Genomic DNA, 19695 nt, shown 5'->3' on the forward strand with positions numbered 1-19695 from the left:
CAAAAGAATCAAAATATAGATCAAGAAAAACAAGGAAATCAGTAATTTAAATTTACCAGTTTTGAATGTCTATTGTTATTTAGTATTTTTATATTTTCATACATAGGGGGAAACTTTTAAAAAATTAAAATACTCTTGTAAACAAAGTGAAAGATAATGAGCATAATAAAAATGCTGCTGAAATCTTTAAGTTTTCTTTGTAATATTGTAGTTCCCTCAAAGTAAAGACTTTAAACTAATGTGAGAGGAGCATTTACCTCCAGTTCCTGTCAGAGTAAAATCATGTTAATAAATTTAATCTGGTCATTTTGAGACTCAGACCTTCAGAGCAAAAGGAAGGGCATATATTTAGAAGAGTACTTCAATGTGTCATAAAACTTCTAGTTTTCAAGACAATGTTTGTGCTACTTATAGTAGAAGACATACATTTGATTTTAGAATAAAGAAAATGCTCCTCATAGGGAATTGTTATAATTCTACTAGTGTTATTTATCAGAAGTGTTTTTGTGCTTTATGTAGTTAGATGATTTATGGGTAGCTAATTGAGCTATATTGTTTGTGAGGATCTTGTGCGGTGGTGTTAGGGGAGTCACCAGAGCTCCACAAGGCAATGGTGCCAGGAAAAGAATTCAAGACATTATGCATGCAAGGCATATGCCTTGCTCCTGGAGACTAAGTTCCTGCTCCTTTAATCAAAAGTTCATGAGGACAGAAAGGGGGAATTCTTTCAATATTCCTTATCAAACACTTGAAAGTGTTTCTAAAGAGAAAACAAAAATATCTAACATAATTAAAATCTTGACATTTTTCCTCCTGAGCTCTGTTCTACTGAAGAAATGTTGAGACACATTTATAACAACTCTACTTTTAGTATTGAACATTCATATGGTTATGATTCCTAATATAAATGTTCACAGTAAAACTTCGTCTTAATAAATGTGTGTGGGCCTGGAGCGATAGCATGGAGGTAAGGCATTTGCCTTTCTTGGAGAGGGACAGTGGTTCAAATCTGGACATCCCATATGGTCCCCTGTGCCTGCCAGGGGCGATTTCTGAGCATAGAGCCAGGAGTAACCCCTGAGCACTGCTGGGTGTGACCCAAAAACCAAAGAAAATAAAAAAGAACACACACAAAAAACCACTAAATAAATAAATAAATAAATAAATAAATAAATAAATAAATAAAATGTGTGCATATAATGCACATTCTGGCACTTTTTCCACACATTTACATTTTAAATAATATAGTGGTGAACATTTTGTGAAATTCACAATTAAGTGTTTATTTTTATAAATGGAGGAGATTTAATAGCAATAATATTTGTAGGGTCAGAGAGACAGTAGCGGATGAAAGGTGCTTACCTGGCAAGCAAATGATCCCTGTTTGAATGTCCACCACCACATAAGATCACATTGAGCACTGCCAAAAGAGGTTCCTGATATAGAACCAGGAGCTAGTTCTAAGTGCAAAAAAAAAAAAAAAGTACTGAGCCTTAAAACAAAAAACTATTGATATTTTCTATACTTTAGTAAATTTTTAATTCATGCCATTATAATATATTCATACTCAACTAAACTAAGTGTTAATAAACAATTTTTTGTTCCTTTTTGGGGGTGCACATTGAGCAGTACTTAGGACTTACTCATGTTTCTTTGCCCAGGGTTTACTCACAGCAGGACTCAGAAGGAATTCATATGCTGTGCAGATATAAAACTCAGGTTGGCTGCTTGCAAAGTAACTGCTTTATCCATAGTAATATCTCACTGCCCCCTTAAATTCTGAAGTATTCTTTAAGTACTGTTGGTGTTTAATTTTGATATATGAGTCCTTGTATTTATTTTTATTATATTATTCAATGGCTTATATATTTCACTGGCCTTATAAGTACTTAAGTGCTCTGTAAGTACTGTTGGTAATTAATTTTAATATATGGGTCCTTTTATTTACTTTTATTGCTTATATTATCCAAAGCATCATGATGCTTAACAACTGTCTTACAGATATTTCACTTTGGTTTCAAATTCTAATGTTCACTTCATCATTGATTTTTTTAAGATCTTATATTGCAGTTTTAAAGGGAATGAATGAAAATTTCATTAAATTAGCAATGGTATGATTTAGATTCAATTTCCCTATGTAATTTTTATACTCAGAAGTTAGAATTCTTTGAGTTACTAGTGAATAGGAAGAGTTTAACTAAAAATGACATGTCAAAAATATGACATTTGCCTGTTTCAAAGCTAGAAAATGAATACAACACTAAAGGCTAAATAAATAAATATTAACACGTTTTTAAGAGGATGCATTTAGAAATTGCTCACTTCACATAGGCTATCAATGATTTGATCACCAGTTCTAACTCACATTGGATCATCTCATGCTGAAAATGTTATATAACTGTTCAGTAGTAGCTCTCGAAAGGTTAATTAACATTTAACAAAAACAAAAATATATCATTGGAATAAAAACTATCTGTCACTGTATCTTTGTAGCTTGTGAACTTCAATTTTTGTTGTTGTTGTTGTTAAGTTTATAAAGTATTTTTTCCTAAACAATAAACTTACTTAAATAATAGTGCAATTACTGGGACTGGATAAAATAGTAAGTTGTATCTACACATGATGATTAACATTAATAGCAAAGCCTATATTTCTGATTTATTCAACTAGGGTCAATAGTAGACCTTTGTTGTCCGCTGAACTCTCCAAAAGACACTTTATATTCCCTAACTTAATTCATTCCTGTGTTTTCTTTTGTGGGGATAAAGGGTGTTGTATTCAATGTTTATTGTTAGTTCTTTGCTCAAGGGTCATTCCTGATAAAGTTTAGGAGAGGTATAGCACTAAGGATTGAACCCAGGTCACCTATGTGCAATTGCAAGCACCTTACCTTCTGTACTATCTCTCTGGCCCTTTTCAGTGTTACCATTTTAAGCTTTATGTCTCTGCAGAAATTTGTATTAAGGTCAGGCCAATTATGAAGAAATTATATTTTCAAAAATCTCTGAAGCTGAAAATATCCTCAGTGCTCATCTTTCAATATAAAGTATTGTTCATTAATAGAACACTTTTAGTGTGAAAATGTCCTTTGGTGATGATTTAAAAAATAATTGTAGTGATCAGTGATTTTCTTTTCTTCAACCTCACTTCAAATAGAAAGATGACAGTTTTGCCTAATAATTTTAACTTATTTTATAAAAATAGTTATTGAAGTTATTTTCATAAGAAATAGCTTATCAAACAATATCTTATTGTTTGATTTGAAATAACCTGTCACCAAGTAATTTTGCCTACCATTTATGCTCCATTGTGGCCTCTTAGAGTTATTGAGAGAATGAAAATCATGCATATGGCACTATAGTTATCAAAAATAAAGAACAATAATGATTCTTTAGACTTTTTAGAATTTCCAAACTTTCTATCATGAAAGCATAATGCTTTTATTTGCTTTTGTTTTGTTGTGGGCCACACCTGGCTGTACTCAAAGCTTACTTCTGGCCCTTTGCTTATGAATCATTCCTGCCAGAGATTAGTAAACTATATCTGGATAGAACTCAGGTGTGCTGATGCAAAGCAAGCTCCCTACCCATTGCACTATAATTTGCACTATTTCATCCCCAGGATAATGCTTTTCGGTAGTATTAAAAATAAGCACAGAATTGGAATATTTAGCAAATGCCAATAAATTCGGTGAGTAAAATCACATCTATAACTTTGGGGAAATTCCCAAGTAGTGCTCAGGAATTTTGAGGCCCTTGGCAATTGTTGGCCATTTGGGCTGGCAATTCAATTATTGATGGTGCCTGATGGTGGTGTATCACTTGCTCAGCCCTATGGCTTGGGAGTTATCTGGGCCACTTTGCTTTGGGCTCTGTATTGCTTGGTGGAGTGCGGTCCTGGGCTTTGAAGTGAGGTCCTTTATATGCAAAGCATCTCTAGCTCCCACACCATTTAAAATGTTTAAAATATTACCTTGTTTCTTGAGGTACAAGTTTAGCAACCAATGCCTTTAAATATTCAACACAGGAGCAGAAGGAGAGAGGCTGTGAAGCTCCTGATCCTGCAATGTCTGGTTTTGGAGAGGCAGGAAAGGGCATTTGGGATTCTCTGAGAACTCACCCTCTCTCTTGAGTATGAAGCATAATGAGCCTCTCTTATATGAATAGAGGTGGAATTTTATGAGCTTCCATCCTTCACAAGCAAGGAGGGTTTAATCAGTTGATGAATAGTGGTTTTGACCTGAGGGCTCTTCAAGCTATCCTCTAAAATAAGTTCTCTTAGAAAAAATCCAGAGTGCCAATAGCGGAGCCTTTTATTTGGCTCTAAAACAGAAACATTTGTTCTTATAGATAATAAAGTACTTGAGAAAAAGTGATAAGCCTAATCCTAGTAAATAAACATTGTTTTCTTTTTAAACTAAAGTAATTAAGGAGACTAAACTTTGGAAAAACCAAAAAAAGAAAAAGCCAAAATATTAAGATAAAGTTTTTTTTTTAAGTTAAAAGCCATAGAAAGACATAAAGTCTAAAAAGAGGAGAACCCTTACGTGATTTGGACTGTTCGTCCCAAATTACAAGCATTCCCTCATTTTTTTTTCCTACTCTAATTTTTTTCGGGTTAGTTTTAAAGAGAGAAATTCTGGTTTATTTGTTGCTTTGTTTTGAGTATCTCAGAAAACTTCAAGTTTATATTTGATTTAAAAGTTCTCTAACTTTTCTCAACGCAGTGGTACAGTGTTAGCCTCTTTTCGTTTTTGTTGTTTTTTTTTTTTTTGTGGGGGCCACACCCAATGACACTCAGGTGTTACTCCTGGCTATGTGCTCAGAAATCACTCCTGGCTTGGGGGACCATATGGGGTGCGCGGGGTGGGGGGATAGAACTGTGGTTCATCCTAGGTTAGCACGTGCAAGGCAAATGCCGTACCGCTTGTGCCTCTGCTCCAGCCCCAGTGTTAGCCTCTATTTAATATTTGGGCAAGACCTTTGCTCTGAGTATCTCTCCTACTTCATGAAGAAGTATATGAGAGTACAAATTTGCTTTTGATCATTTTTTAATTTTAGTTTTAACTTTTACTGCCCTGTTCACTAAATTCAAAGGGAAGTGTGAACTATATAGGGGATGTGTGTCCATGATCTGTGTGTACATGCATGTATAGGCTTATGTGTACATATATGTATATAGACAGCATACATATGTGCACATGGAAAGTCTTTTATTTAGTTATAAGGAATAATTTTCAAAGTTCTCCTTTAGAAAGTATAAGCTATAAAAGCCCTTATAATAATTGCAGTGTGAAAAGATATGGCATTATTTAACATTTCTTGACTCTTAGAGATTTTATTATTATTAAATTGTATGAAAGCTAACAACACTCAAATAAAAGGTAAATAGGATGTTATACTTATATTTATTACATATATTTTAGCATAAATTTAATAAATGTTTTCTTATATAAATAGGTATTTATATATAATAAATATATTTTTACCTCATCTGGAAGAAAATTGTCATCTGGAGGTAAATTAACTTACCTACTAATATTTTACAGTTTGTTAATAGTGGTATAGAAAAAAAAAGAGACAAGGTCTGTATATACATATATGCATATATTCACACATATATACATTTCTATGAGCCTTATTAAATCTTAGTACTTAGTACTGAGAACCAGAATTAAAGTTATCAACAAGTTATAAACAAGATGCCTAATGGCTATGAGTCAAAAAACCTTACCATACAATGAATGTAAGTATATATTTTTCTTTTTTTTTCTTTTTTCTTTTTTCTTTATTTTATTTTTGTACCTGATCTTTTCTTTTTTTTTAATTTTTTAATTTTGAATTATGAGAACAAAAGATGCAAAGAAAGAGGACAAGGTAAAGTTACAGTGGAAGGACAATCACCCATCACATAATTCTCAGAAGAAGTCCCCTTGCTGATATCTTAACTTTGAACTTTCTGCCAAAGAAAATTAAGATAAATAAAACAGAATTCATGTACAATTACTTTGTCCCTCAAGTCCCCAGATTGTAGCACACTATAATATTTCTTAACAGCACACAAGGCAATCTAAAGCCATACAACTTACATAACTCCTTAAACTTTAGAGGCATAGTATTTTTTACATTTCCATGTACATGCATATTAGCTTAAGTTAACCTCAAATTTTAAGTGGGTGCATTTTAAGGATTAGAGTCAAAGGAGCACAGTAAAAACGGTGTTAGAGTGGCAATTGTTGTTTGCATAGGTCCACCAAAATATGAGAGGCATGGAAAGGAATAACCTTGGCCTAAATACAAAGAGATCCTACCCCTTAAGTTTCCTGGCATAAGACCAACTCTAGGCTTCAGGCAAGTTATCGTCCGATCCAAGACATTGTCTGTAGTGCCAACACACTTTTCACACAGTCTCTGTTGTTGGTATCATGTTTCTGTATTAAAGATTCTGGAACCTGCATATCCTACATTGAAGTCATGATGTGGAATGTCTTCTCGTTTCACCTCACCATGAAAAGGTAATGCAGGAAGCCCTGTCCAGTAAGCAGGTCATTGTTCTTGTTAAGTCTTCTCAGTGTTAAGGGAAGTCTCTTTTGAGTAGATCGATGTCAGAGCAGCTGTAGGGCCTTCCCTGGTAGAGGAATGCCTCCAGGTGATGTTATATACAACCTTGGATGTTTTGTAGATGTCTTCTCTAGATCAGGGGTGAATGGAGAATGCCCATTCTTCTGAGGACTGTGCCAGGTCTTTATGTCAATGTTCAGGGTATAAGGTCTCATTGCACTACAAGATTTGTGTGTTCCCATCTCTATTAGATAAGAACTTATTGGTATGTATAGTATTTTCCCATTTTAGTGCGCCTAAGCAAACAAGAAATAAAGCCGCGTAGTGCTATCAGATATATGGGGGCGTAATAACATTTCAACAATACCCATGACTTGCTTCAAACATAAGCATTAAACTGAGGGATTCTTTCACACCAAATTCCATATTGATCAGTTCACAAAGAGAAGATAAAAAACATGGGGGGGGGATCGTCACTGTATAAGAAAATATTCAGCAAAAGTTATAGCCGTCAAAGAAAACACCCATAAAATGTTGAAAAGACATGAGTGTCCTTTTTATGCCTTTGTAAAATAGTTGGGTGGGTGTTAATTCCAGGGCACCACTTTGGTCTGTGACTTAGGACTCTACAGTACTTAAGTTAGAAAGGGTAAATGAGGAGTAATGATGATAGGAGTTAAGGAAGTTAAAGAGAAATATGATCTTATGAAGGGGTATGCAAAAGGGCAGAGTACAAAATGGACATTCTGCATACACAAAAATATAATTCAATGATAGTGAGTACTATTAATGTTTCTTGTGCTTTGACTTTGAAAATATAGACTGGGCAGAGATTACCAGTGACTTCAAGAAGCTGGGAGGCCAGAAGTTCAGAGCCCCACACAGACCCTCCCTAAGGAGCTGAATGGGTAATGGGGGAAAGCCTAGGGTACCCTCAAGCTCCACCAAGGGGCCCAACTCACAGGCTTGCCCAGGCATGTGGCCCGGGGAAGCCCTGGAGATCTGGAGCAAGGCGGTAGAGGGGTGCTGGGGTTACCCAAGTCCCGGCACCCCCACTAGGCCTGGTTAGGAAGGCCTCCGGCATGGCGGGGGCCTGCCAAACCCCATACTGCTAGACTCTATATTTTTCTTTTGAATTAGTTAATTTTTATATTTCTGGAGTACATGCCCAAGAATGTAATATGAAAGTTCTGTTTATAATTCTTTGAGATGTCTCCAAACAATTTTTTAGAGACTGAACCAGGTGAGAGTCCCACCAACTATGAATGAGTTCTATTTTAACAACAGTCCCTTCCAGCATGTTTTGTTTCCAGATTATTTGATATCAAGACTTTGTTTATAATAATGTAAAATGCTAGTTGACAGTTTTCCTCACTAATTGGTTTGGTACCTTTAACCCCTGTTCTGCAAGGGTCAGTGTCAGAGAATGAGACAAATGCAAGAGGACTGTTCAAAGATTTTGATTTGCTTAGGTAGCTCATATCCTGGCTATTTATTTAATACAATGTTGCTCCACCCACCCTACACCCCAACACATGAATCCTTGTTTAAGTTGATAAAGACCTTAAAACTAACAAGTAAGAACATCCCAATTCAATGGGTTCATCAAGAGCCTATTTCACATAGCCAATCGGCATTAAATTATAAAGTCTGACAATTTCCTATTTATGCCTATATTGCCCACTAAAACTAAAAGACCTTAAACTGTTTTTATTCTAGCCTTTCCTGGGCTGAAGTTTGCTTATCTATTGGCACAAGTTTGCTTTCCCTCATTCTCTAAGACCTATAAATTGTTTTGCTCAGGGGCCTATCCTGACCTTGGGGATTTTGTAGGGAGGATGATTTCCTATATTTCCTCCCTTTTTATTTTTTAAATGACTATTAGTGTCATGGATGAGCTGCCTCTTCAGAGCAAATTTTCCAATGATTGAAGATGATGTCCATTCCTGGGAACAATATAATGGGTTGGGTGTGGATCTTCTTAGCACCTGAAATAGGTTCTTGATGCTGCACCAAATTATCAATAAGGATTTAAACTCCAGTTCTGCAAAAACTGCAACTCCAGTTCTGCAAAAAAAAAAAAAAGGTTTCCAAAAATTCCAGTGTTGTGAGATTGAAATTATTCTGCCAATCCCAAGAAATGCCTCACTCCTTCATTTCTAGTTGGGAATTAATCTTTGATGCTGCAATGAAAATCATGAAGATTGTTAATCATTTTGCACAAGCTTGGGTGAAACACCATGCATAAGTGTTTTTCTGCTTCACTCCAAGGCACTGATGGATTACATAAGAGTGCAGTCATACACATATTTATTAAAGTAGGCTCACAGAAAAGTTTAGATTGATATATAAGGGCCTCTTGCCTTGAACCTAAATACTTAACTGCTGACTCCAATATTTCTAGTTGAATAAGAATTTTCTTATCAATGGACACTTGATTTAAAGGCACTTGGATACAAGGATGTACATGGAATGTATTATTCTGAGTGAAATAAGTCAGAGGGAGATAGACACAGAATAATCTCACTCATCTATGGGTTCTAAGAAATATTAAGAACATTATTGTAATAATCCCCAGAGACAATAGAGATGAGGGCCAGTAGGACTGGCTCACAATACGAATCTCACCACAAAGAGTAGTAGTGCAGTTAGGGAAATAACTACACTAATAACCATCATGATGATCTTAATGAGTGAGAGTAGTAGAGTGCCTGTCTTAAATACAGGCAAGAGTCGGGAAGGAGAGGGAGCATTGGTGTGGGAATGTTCACCGGTGAAGGGGGGTGTTTGTTTATGACTGAAACCCAACTACAATCATGCTTGTAATCATAGTACTTAAATGAATATATATACATATATATGTGTATATATAAAATAAATATACAAGCTATAAAAGAACTGCACTTGGAGAGTCTTTTGCATAATACAGGTTACTTGATCAAACAGAATAGGTTTATGAGTTGTGCCAATCACAAATGCTACTTATATGCTATCATTCAATTGGATTAGCGTTTAGAAAATATATAGTATATAGTATAGTACTTAACATAGAAATTGTTTGTCTAATTATACTTTCATGGATAAAATAAATATTTAGGGCATAGGTACTCTCTGCTTTTTGAGCATAATTTTTCTTTATTGTTCTGCTCTCTTGAGGACTCCCTGTATGATGTTATGTTCTAGTGTATGTATGATGTTGTATAATGTACGAGTCTATGGTTCCTATCACAATTGCGCTTTGATGGAGATATTTCTCCTTGGAGTTGATCTATCTCCAGGGTCCAGGGTCTGTGCTTTAGTGTAATGAATCTTATCATCCTAAAGGAGGGGAGTCTAGGTCTATTGTTGACTCAAGGTAGGGTTTTACCCTTCTTGCTGGGAGCCACACTGCTTGTTTTATATTAGATACATATAGGAATAACTATGCTATTATTATTATTATTATTATTAACATGCTAGGTAGGACTAGAAAGGGCTAAAATAAGGGCTAAAACCTTGGGGCTGGAGAAATTATATAGCAGTTAGGATGCATGCATCACATATCATCTCCTGAGTACCATCAGGAATGATTCTTGAGGCACAGACAGCAGTAAATGTTGAGTACCACCAGGTGTAGCCCTCAAGCTGAAATAAATGAGTAAATAAGTAAAAACAATACCTTGATCTTTCAGAAATTTCCAGCAAAATATGCATGCTTTTTAAAGGGTTAAGACCCCTTTAACTAAATAACAAATTTTAAGTAAAAGTGCTTATTTAAGATGTGATTATATTATGGTTCATGGGATGGGGCTGTCACAGGCCTGTTCATTCTAAACTCAGTTTCCTCTTTCTTGCTTTTTAAGAAGAGTACACGTTAGTTTTCAGAGAAGAGTTTTTCTACTATGGCTAACCAGGATAAAAGTTGCATGAGAACATCAAGTACTTGATGCTATTTATATCCTATGATGCTTGGGAATACCAGGTTTACCTGAGTGGTGCTTAGGCTTTCATGGGTCACATCTAATTATGGGGGCATAATATGGGGGCATGCAGGACTGAACTTCTAATTTTTTTCTAATGACAGTATAAAATATATACTGTTTTAGTATGTGCAAAATGAAAGTTGTTCCTGGACTATTACCTACCTATAGCTATTAACTACTGTTGTAAATTCATAGACTTACATAGATTCATAGATATTTCTTCTTTTTTAAAAACAATTTTTATTTTGACCAAAGTGGATTAAAAATTATTTAAAGTAATATTTTAGGTACATAGTGACATTGAATCAGGGGCATTCCCACCACCAATGTTGTCCTCCCTCCACCCCTGTTCCCAGCATGCAGCCCATATCCCCCTCCTTTGCTTCCTGGGCTGTTAGTATAAGTGGTCCCCTCTGTGTCTAACTTGTTGTAGCTTGGGTATCTATTCTGCTGTCGTTGGCTATGGATTTGTTTAAGTCTGATCATTTTTATTTCTACTCAATGTTCATACAACTGTTTGATCTTGGTACCCTCCATTATTTCCCCCTCAACTGAGATTCATAATATTTATAACTGATAAATACCATACCTTATCATTTTTTATTTGATTCTATAAGCAGTAATAGTTTTAGGGAAGTACATTTGGCTAAATAAAATGCTTGGAGGGCAGAGAGATAGTACCATAGCTAAGGTACTTTCATTGCACATAGCTAACTCAGGTTTAGTCCCCAGTACTACACATGGTCCTCTGAGACCTACCAGGAGTTTTCCTTGAACACAGACCCAGAACTAATATCTTTGTACTGCTAGATGTGCTCACCTAAAAAAAACCCTGTATGTTTTCTACAGTTTTTTAATCACAAACATTTAAATTGTTAAATAATTTAATAATGGCACTCCTTATCAAATAGACTGTGATTAAACATTATTGGTATCCTACTGATATATTCAAGAAAATATCTGAGAAAATATTAAATTATACTCCTAAAATATTAATATATGTCTTATTTTAAGTCATGATGCTTAAATATTAAGAGAGAAAAACATATAAAATTGTTTGCCTTAAAGAATCATACAAGACAATTTATAAAAGTGTCTACAATGAATGTTTTTAAATATTTTCATTTTTTACAGAGTACCGTGATAAATATACTGAAGTCATCAAGAAGAATGTTGCAATTGAAATGTTGTTTACACTCTATCCTCCTAAAGGTGCTCATGTGAAGGGTAATGAAAAATTTAGGTCAACTTGGCTGAGACCCATAGTAGACGGAGAAGAAGGGTACAAATATATAGGTAAGGTGTTAAGCTTTATGTCCCTTTATAATAAAGAAAACGGTTATATACTTCATATAACTCCTATTATGACTTAAATTATATAGATTATTGTATAGGCCCTCTAGTGTATTTTTGACTTTATTTTTCTCAATTTGTATGAGGGTACTTGGCAGATTCTCAACCAATACTCAGAAGGTCTGGGCAATACTCCTGGCAATTCTTTTAATTTTTTTTGCCCCCCCCCCCCAACTCCTGGCAATTCTTAATCCATCTGAGTGAATCTGATGATTTAATGCTCAAGCCCATAAATACAGTGCTCAATATTAAGTGTTATACCATATTTGACAAATTTATAATGAACTCTCTTAGTCATGAAAAGCTAAAAGCTTTTTCCTTAAGATTTAGACCAAGGCAAGAATGTATAATTTTACCACTACTTTTTTAAAATAATTTTTATTTTGACCAACGTGAATTACAAGTCTTTCACAGTAATATTTAAGGTACATAGTGGCATTGAATCAGTGGTATTCCCACCACCAGTGTTGTCCTCCTTCCAACCCTGTTCTCAACATTCCCCTCCTTTTCTCCCCAGAATGCTAGTATAACTGGTCCCCTCTGTGTATAAATTGTTGAAGATTGGGTATCGATTCTGTTGCATTGACTTTGGGTTTGGTGTTTAAATCTGATCAATTTTATTTCTACTCAATGTTCTTACAACTGTTTGACTCTGGTACCATCATTTCCCCCACTCAATTTATGAGGCAGAACAAGATGATTCAAATTATGTGGTTCTGTTTGAAAAAAAGAGAAAAGAAGAAAAAAATTCAAAAAAAATCCCAGGAAGAGTTTGTCTAGAGGTTATAAATATTAATTTAGAAACAAGAAAGGAAAAAAAAAGAAAAACATAACAAAAAAACAAAACAAAACCAAAACAACAACAAAATAAACAAAACAAAAAAATCAAAAACAGCCCCACAGCAACAAATACAACAACCAAACAATAATCACGAGACTGAAAGAAAAAAAAAGGAAAGAAAGAAAAGAGAAAAGGAAGGAGGGCTAATGAGGCAAGGTATTTTTTGTTCTTGTTTTTCTTTTAGGTTTTTTTTTTTTTTTTTTGCATAGTCACAGTAAATATTGGGAAAATTAGGAAGGGAATTCTGTTGACCTAGGATACAGGGTTTCTCTGCCCTTGAAGCATGCTGTCATGGGAATAACTATAGGCTACATACACGCTCCTTTTCACACCCCAAGGAACTTTTATAGTGCCAGGAAACTTTCTTCTCAGTTGTGGCTAATAGAATCAGGTTGGGAGGCATTGGTAGTGAGGATTTGCACTGGTGAAGGGGGTGGGTATTCTTATTGGTTCCAGTATAAGTTCTGCCCAGTCATGGTTGTCAAGGTCAGTCTTTAGTTAGCGATCTTGGTTTTTGCACAGATCAAAGGATGACGTGTCTAATGATTTCATTTTACCGTTAGATGACTAGATAGGACAACCTGCTCTCAGATCAAGTTGTTGCTGTTTCCTCATTATCAAGATGTCATATCAAATTTGGCTCAAGTTGGTGCTAGAGCGGTATTAGGAATTTCCCAGGGGTAGTGTGGTTCCTGGTGCTGTTGCAGGGAACTATGTCCTTTCTGTCTGGGCATAGGGCTTGGGATTGGATGTTCACTGCCTAATCACATGGAGTCTAAGTTGGGTTCACATGACACATGTTCGGGTGGGAGGTGGCCCTGTATTATAAAATGTATGGGTTCTTATTCCTAGGAGATAAGAGCTTCTTTCTATACGTAAGATTTCCCCCTTTTTAGTATGCCATTTTATATTGCTGGTGTATTTGGGGGTAAGACTGCCAGGCTACACAATCTATTTGCCTTTAATTTTACCACAACTTTTTGTGTTGTTGTTGTTTTTTGGGTCACACCAGCAGCTCAGGGGTTACTCCTGGCTCCACGCTCAGAAATCACTCCTGACAGGCTCGGAGGATCATATGGGATGCTGGGATCTGAACCACCATCCTTCTGCATGCAAAGCAAATGCTTTACCTCCATGCTATATCTCCAGCTTTGAATTTTACCACTACTTTTAAGAATAGTTTTGAAAGTCAACCAGAACAATTAAGGTGACAGAAAATACTTTAAAATATTTCATTTTGAAAAGAAAAGCTATTATTTGTTTGTTTGTTTTGGTGTCTGGCAGAAGAGTATGCACAAAAAATCACAAAGACTACAACATTTTTTTAGAAATAATGAGTTCAGTGAAGTTATAGTGAACCTATAAAATTGATAAACATAAATATATTACATTTTATATACAAGAAATGAGTTGGAGAAAAGTGAACAAAGGGGGGAATTTCTTCTACAATTGTATGAAAATAATAATATACCTATTAGTGAATATAATAAAATAGTTGAAGACCTATATACTGAAAACTGTAAGACATTACTAAGAGAAATAAAAGAAACAAAGAAATTTAAAGACAGTTGAACATCATGGATTTGAAGAACAGAGCTAAAAAGATCACTTATCAAAAGCAATCTTTGGATTCAATACACTAGTATCAGCACATCAGTGTCATTTTTAAAGAATAGAATAAACAATTCTAAATGTTTTATGGAATCAAAAAAGACACAAAATAGCTAAAGCATATGTGAGAGTAAAGAGGAAAAATTTATCACCACACTCATTAGAATCAAATGATATATAATTAATTAAAAGTCTAGTGCTCCAGAGTAAGATAAAAGTTAGTACAATAGAAAAGAATGGAGAAATCAAAAATAAATTTACACATATATACTATGGTGATCTATAATAATGTATCTAAGGTCATACAATTGAGAAAGGAAATAATCTTCCATAGAAAATGATATTGGGAAAATTGTCCTGCTACATGCAAAACAAATGATCAGAAAACTTAGATTACTATTTAATATACAAGTTGAATGATGTACAACAATGTACAGTGTAGCTTAAAGTAAATTAAAAACTTAAATAAGATACTTGAAATTTAATTATAGTAAAATACTATATAAAAACAACTTAGGTAGTAAACTCCAGTATACTTATGTCAGAAATATATTTGGAGACTCAAATCCAGTAGAGATTGGGAAGCCAGGAGAAAAAAGCCAAAAAATAAAAAATAAAATAAAAGGAACAATGTTAAATTAAAAAGTATTTACATGGTGATAGAAACTGTCACAAAACCATAATTGAGCCTAAAACTTTGGAAAGGACATTTGCACATCATCCATCTGATAAATACCTAAACTATATAAAGAACTCACATATCTTAATAATAAAATAAACTACTAAGTCTTTCAAATAAAGCCACAAAATGTGAATAGAAATGCTCAACATCGTGTAATAGATAAATACAAATTGCATTATGCTATTGAGAATAGTCTGTGTCAAAAAGATTGAAAAAGACAAGAGTTGTTAACAATATGGACAAAAAGCAACTTTAATACATATACTTGATGGCAATGTAAATTACTGTAGCCTTAATGGAAATGGTATGGAGAGTCCTTTAAACTGAAAACATAAAAATCCCATAGAGTACAGCAATGCTCCTTTAAGGAACTTAGCCCTAGGATATGAAAACTCTGCTCAGAAGAGTATTTGCACCCTTATGTTCCATCAAGTACATCAACCTAAATACCTATCAACAGATGACTGGAAAAAGAACCAGTAGTAAATGTTCTCAAAGGAATAGTAATCTGCCTTTTAAAAAATGAAATGGTACTATTTGGATCATTAGATGATTTTGTTATGGGAAATAATAAAATAAAAGATAATTAAGAAGTGGTTTCATCTATATGCAAAATATGACCAACTAAAGCAAAAATCACTGGCAACAAAAACAGCATAGTAACTCCAAGGTTCAGTAAAATGGTTGGTGTTTACCAAACAAAAAGGAAAGACGGTCTGAGGATGGGGTAGAGTGGCCTTTACATGGTGAGATGGCACTGGAAATTTAATGAAGCGGTATCTTCGGTATTACTTATAGATGTATGAAGCTAAAGCTCTGAAATTCCATAATATTGTGAATATAATGACAAATCTACAAACATTTTTTTTCAAAGTAAATTTTACTCCCAACCTTGGATGGGCTGGAAGTGAAAGTGAGTTAGTGAAATATGAATTTGGATATGATTGGAGGTCCAGACCATGGCTGTGATCATGGTTGGATGGATGAGCATAAATATCAGTTCTTTGTTATTATTTTAAATATGTGGAGATTTTTATTTAAGCCTCACTAAAACTGTAAAATATACATGAGAGGCCGGAGAGATTACACAGTGGTAGGCATTTGCCTTGCATGCAGCTGATCCAGGACAGATGATGGTTTGAATCCTGGCATCTCATATGGTTCCCTGAACCTGCCAGGAGCGATTTCTGAGTGCAGAGCCAGGAGTAATCTTTAAGCACCACCGAGTTTGACCCAAAAATGTATATACATTTGAAAACAAATTGAAAACATCACAATAGTAAAATGTGTATTTTGCTACTCTTTTAAAAGATTACATATATATTTATTTTCAAAATTAGTATTTTGGAACTAACTTACAGAAAACCACCCTTTTAATGTAGTCTCATTGATCTGGTACATATAATGGTACATTTAAGTGATCATTCCCTGAAAAAGAATTAGGGAGAAAAAAAAGGATGGCTTTAGGTGTTTTGAGATAACGGAAGTATGTTTTGGGGATTTATCTTTTCTTCATTTTTCTACATAAAGTTTTTGATAATTAACCCATATAGTTTTAAAAGGTATGTATTTGTTGTTTAGACACTTTCTATGAATGTTGGATTTACAATAAAAAGATAGCAAAGAAATATGCAGTGACTTTTTTCATAAGAGAACTCCATTTCCAATGAAAGTAAATTATTTGCTTATTTTTCCCTTTGTATTAAGTGACTAGACCTTGCCTCTTTTTGGATTATAATAATTATTAAAATGATTGCCAAGAGAGTTGCACTTTTGCCTTGAAAAAGATCAGTCTTTAAGGGGCCGGAGCAGTGGCACAAGTGGTAAGGCATCTACCTTGTCTGCGCTAGCCTAGGATGAATTGTGCTTCAATCCCTCAGAGTCCCATATGGTCCTCCAAGCCAGGAGCAATTTCTAAAAGCAGAGCCAGGAGTAATCTTTGTGTGTCACTGGGTGTAGCCCAAAAACAAAAACAAAAGATCAGTCTATCACCGAAGAGATGAAAATTTGTGTTCCAACATCTCCTCAATGTAGGCACTCTTGTTTTTGATTTTACTCTTTAAAAATAGAAACTTATTACTGTTAATAACTGAGCAGTTATTAGAATGATTGAAATCTTTATAAATATCATTTTGGTTAATAATGTGTTAATGCTATACTAAAACTAAACATACTCTAAAGTCTTTAGTATATTCATATTTTTTATTCTATAGTATGAATCAGTGACTTGAATATAACTAATCAATTATAGAATTATGAAAAAGTCATAATGTGAAATTAACAACAAAAATATATTTCTTTTATGTAAATGTTTATACTCTTAAAATAACAAAGTTTAAAAAAAGGAACAATTTTTTTTCAGGACCTTGTTTCTAGTCAAACTTATTTTCAGAAAAGCTATATTGGAAGATTGATGTTCTAATGCCTCTTTGGTTAGCTTTCCTTGTGAGATCTCTGTCCTTGAGCTCTAAGGACTATTAACTCTTTCCTGTTATAAATGTGCTGAACTTGTCCCTTTCCTTTAAGCTTTTATGACCTTGTTGGATTTTCAACCTGGAAACTATATTCTACTAAAGAGCGCGTCTTGTTCTCTAACTTTTGGAATTCTAATGGGATTACCTTGAAAGAGGTACATTAGCATTATCTTTCAAGGAAATCACTTAGGAATTACAAATGATTGAATACTTTCTCAAATTATTAGTCTTGAATGAAATCATGTTATTGTATTAATGTAAGTTTTTGATTAGTTCAGATACTCAGTAATAAGCAGAGACTACTTCTTCATAACTCAATTCCAATCCTTCATTTAGTAACTTTTACTTACCCTCCTTATAAGGTTATTTATGTTATCTAATGACTACTGGCACCTGATTTTCTGGCCTAATCACTATTTTGTAACCTATTATAAAAGTATAAATAGTCTCTCTATGTCATTATAGTTTTTTCATTGCCTTCTTGCATATCTGATATATATTAGCCATAGATGATTCCCATCTTTAGATGCTAACCATTGTACAATCATCCTTCACAATCAAATCCATTTTATTTAAAGGCTCTCACTGACTTTTCTGCTTTGAAGCAAATTTTTTCTTATACTTCGATTTTTGTGATTGTAATTATTTTACTTGCCACAAAGTAAAAACTGCATAGGTTAATAAAACATTCCCCTTTTATCTAAAATAGATCAATTAAAGTATTATTCCTCAGAAGCCCTCTTTCTAATCCTAATGGGAATTGACACTCATCTCTAATGACTTACAAATTTCTCACTTTTTTAAATGACAGAACACAGAGTTTAATATAACTGATAATTGATGTATATATCTTAGTTACTACAAATTTTGCTTAAATTGTCACACTTTTTAATATTTTAAATACATAGTATTTACTTGAATCTCTGTTCTTCATTTTAAACTCCTTTTGGGACCATATTTCTAGAAAATATTGGATATGTGTCTAATTTATTTGGCCTTCTTAAATTTGATATTATGATGATACTTATTTTCCTTAAATTCAGAATATAAATATTTATTTCCCTTGTCAAATTTTTGAATTTTGAATCTGATCTTTGACCTATTCTGTTGGATCATTATAAAATGAAAAACCAAAATCATACTGGGCAAGAAACTCCATATCTTTTATATATTTTATTTCTGTTCAAGGAAAATAATAAACTATGGGGTCAGAGTGATAGCACAGAGGTTAGAGGTTTGCCTTGCATATAGCTGAAAGGGTCTGATTTGGCATTTCATATGGTTCTCCAAGCACTACCAGGATGAGTATCTCTGAGTATACTACCTCCCAAAAAGAAATAGACTCCCATAACATGCACAAATTAAAAGTTACTGTGGCTGTGTGTGTTTTGTCCTAGGTGTAACTGCTTGCTTGAAAATAATCTAGTCACCTAAAATATATTTAAAATGAGTTGTACTTTCAAAATTGTTTGCATACATGCCTGTGACTCTCTGTACCAACTGGAAACTGCCAGCAGCCTCCACTTTCATCTTTTTTAAGGTCCCATTGATTTTCTTTCTTAGGGAAAACTTATATGAATGTATTTTTAGGATAAGTGTAAAAGCTAATGGAAAATCAGAGCTTCCTTATTTTCTTAAGTTGGTTAAGATTTTTATTTTCTGTAGAATTATAAAAAAGTCCAGCAGAAAGTTAGCTACATATCATTCATTGATGCAGTTTTTAATATGCATCAAATATTGCAGATATTTAATTTAAAATCATTATAGCATGTGATATGTTATACCTGGTTTAGCTTTTAACTCTGGACAATTATTAAAAATTCTTAGTGAGATGAGTTAGCAAGATCAGATCCTAGCTTAGTGGTCAGACCCTGTGTTTTGTGGCCCACACATGCCTTGAATAATAACAAAAAGATTTCAGTCCACACACATATTCTTTAAAATGAAGAATTAGGTCTTGTACATTTAATGGAATGGTGTGTTCAAAGTTAACTCTGTTTCTTCTTCAATTTTAATGATAAAATCAGAAATATGTTTTCCATTTCCCCAAGTCTAGTTTCCCCAAGTAAATTGAAAGTCTTGGAAAAAAGAGTACTAAGATATGACATTTAATTCCTACATTAAAGGAAATATGTTTAGCCATTTACAAGAATTTACTACTTGGTATTTAATCATTTGACTTTGTAAAATAAAAACATAATGGCAAATAAAT

At 33.9% G+C, this 19695-nt stretch overlaps 1 protein-coding gene across 1 annotated transcript in view; it reads left to right on the forward strand.

Moving 5' to 3' along the window:
- The window catches only part of IQCM (IQ motif containing M), a 410973-nt gene that overhangs the window by 306193 nt on the left and 85085 nt on the right, over positions 1 to 19695 (forward strand). The window contains exon 11 of the mRNA XM_049770870.1: positions 11657 to 11818. Within this exon, the coding sequence (XP_049626827.1) occupies positions 11657 to 11818 (162 nt within the window). The remainder of the gene's footprint in view (positions 1 to 11656; positions 11819 to 19695) is intronic.

This window comes from Suncus etruscus, chromosome 3 (genome assembly GCF_024139225.1).
Source record: "Suncus etruscus isolate mSunEtr1 chromosome 3, mSunEtr1.pri.cur, whole genome shotgun sequence".
Lineage (NCBI taxonomy): Eukaryota > Metazoa > Chordata > Mammalia > Eulipotyphla > Soricidae > Suncus > Suncus etruscus.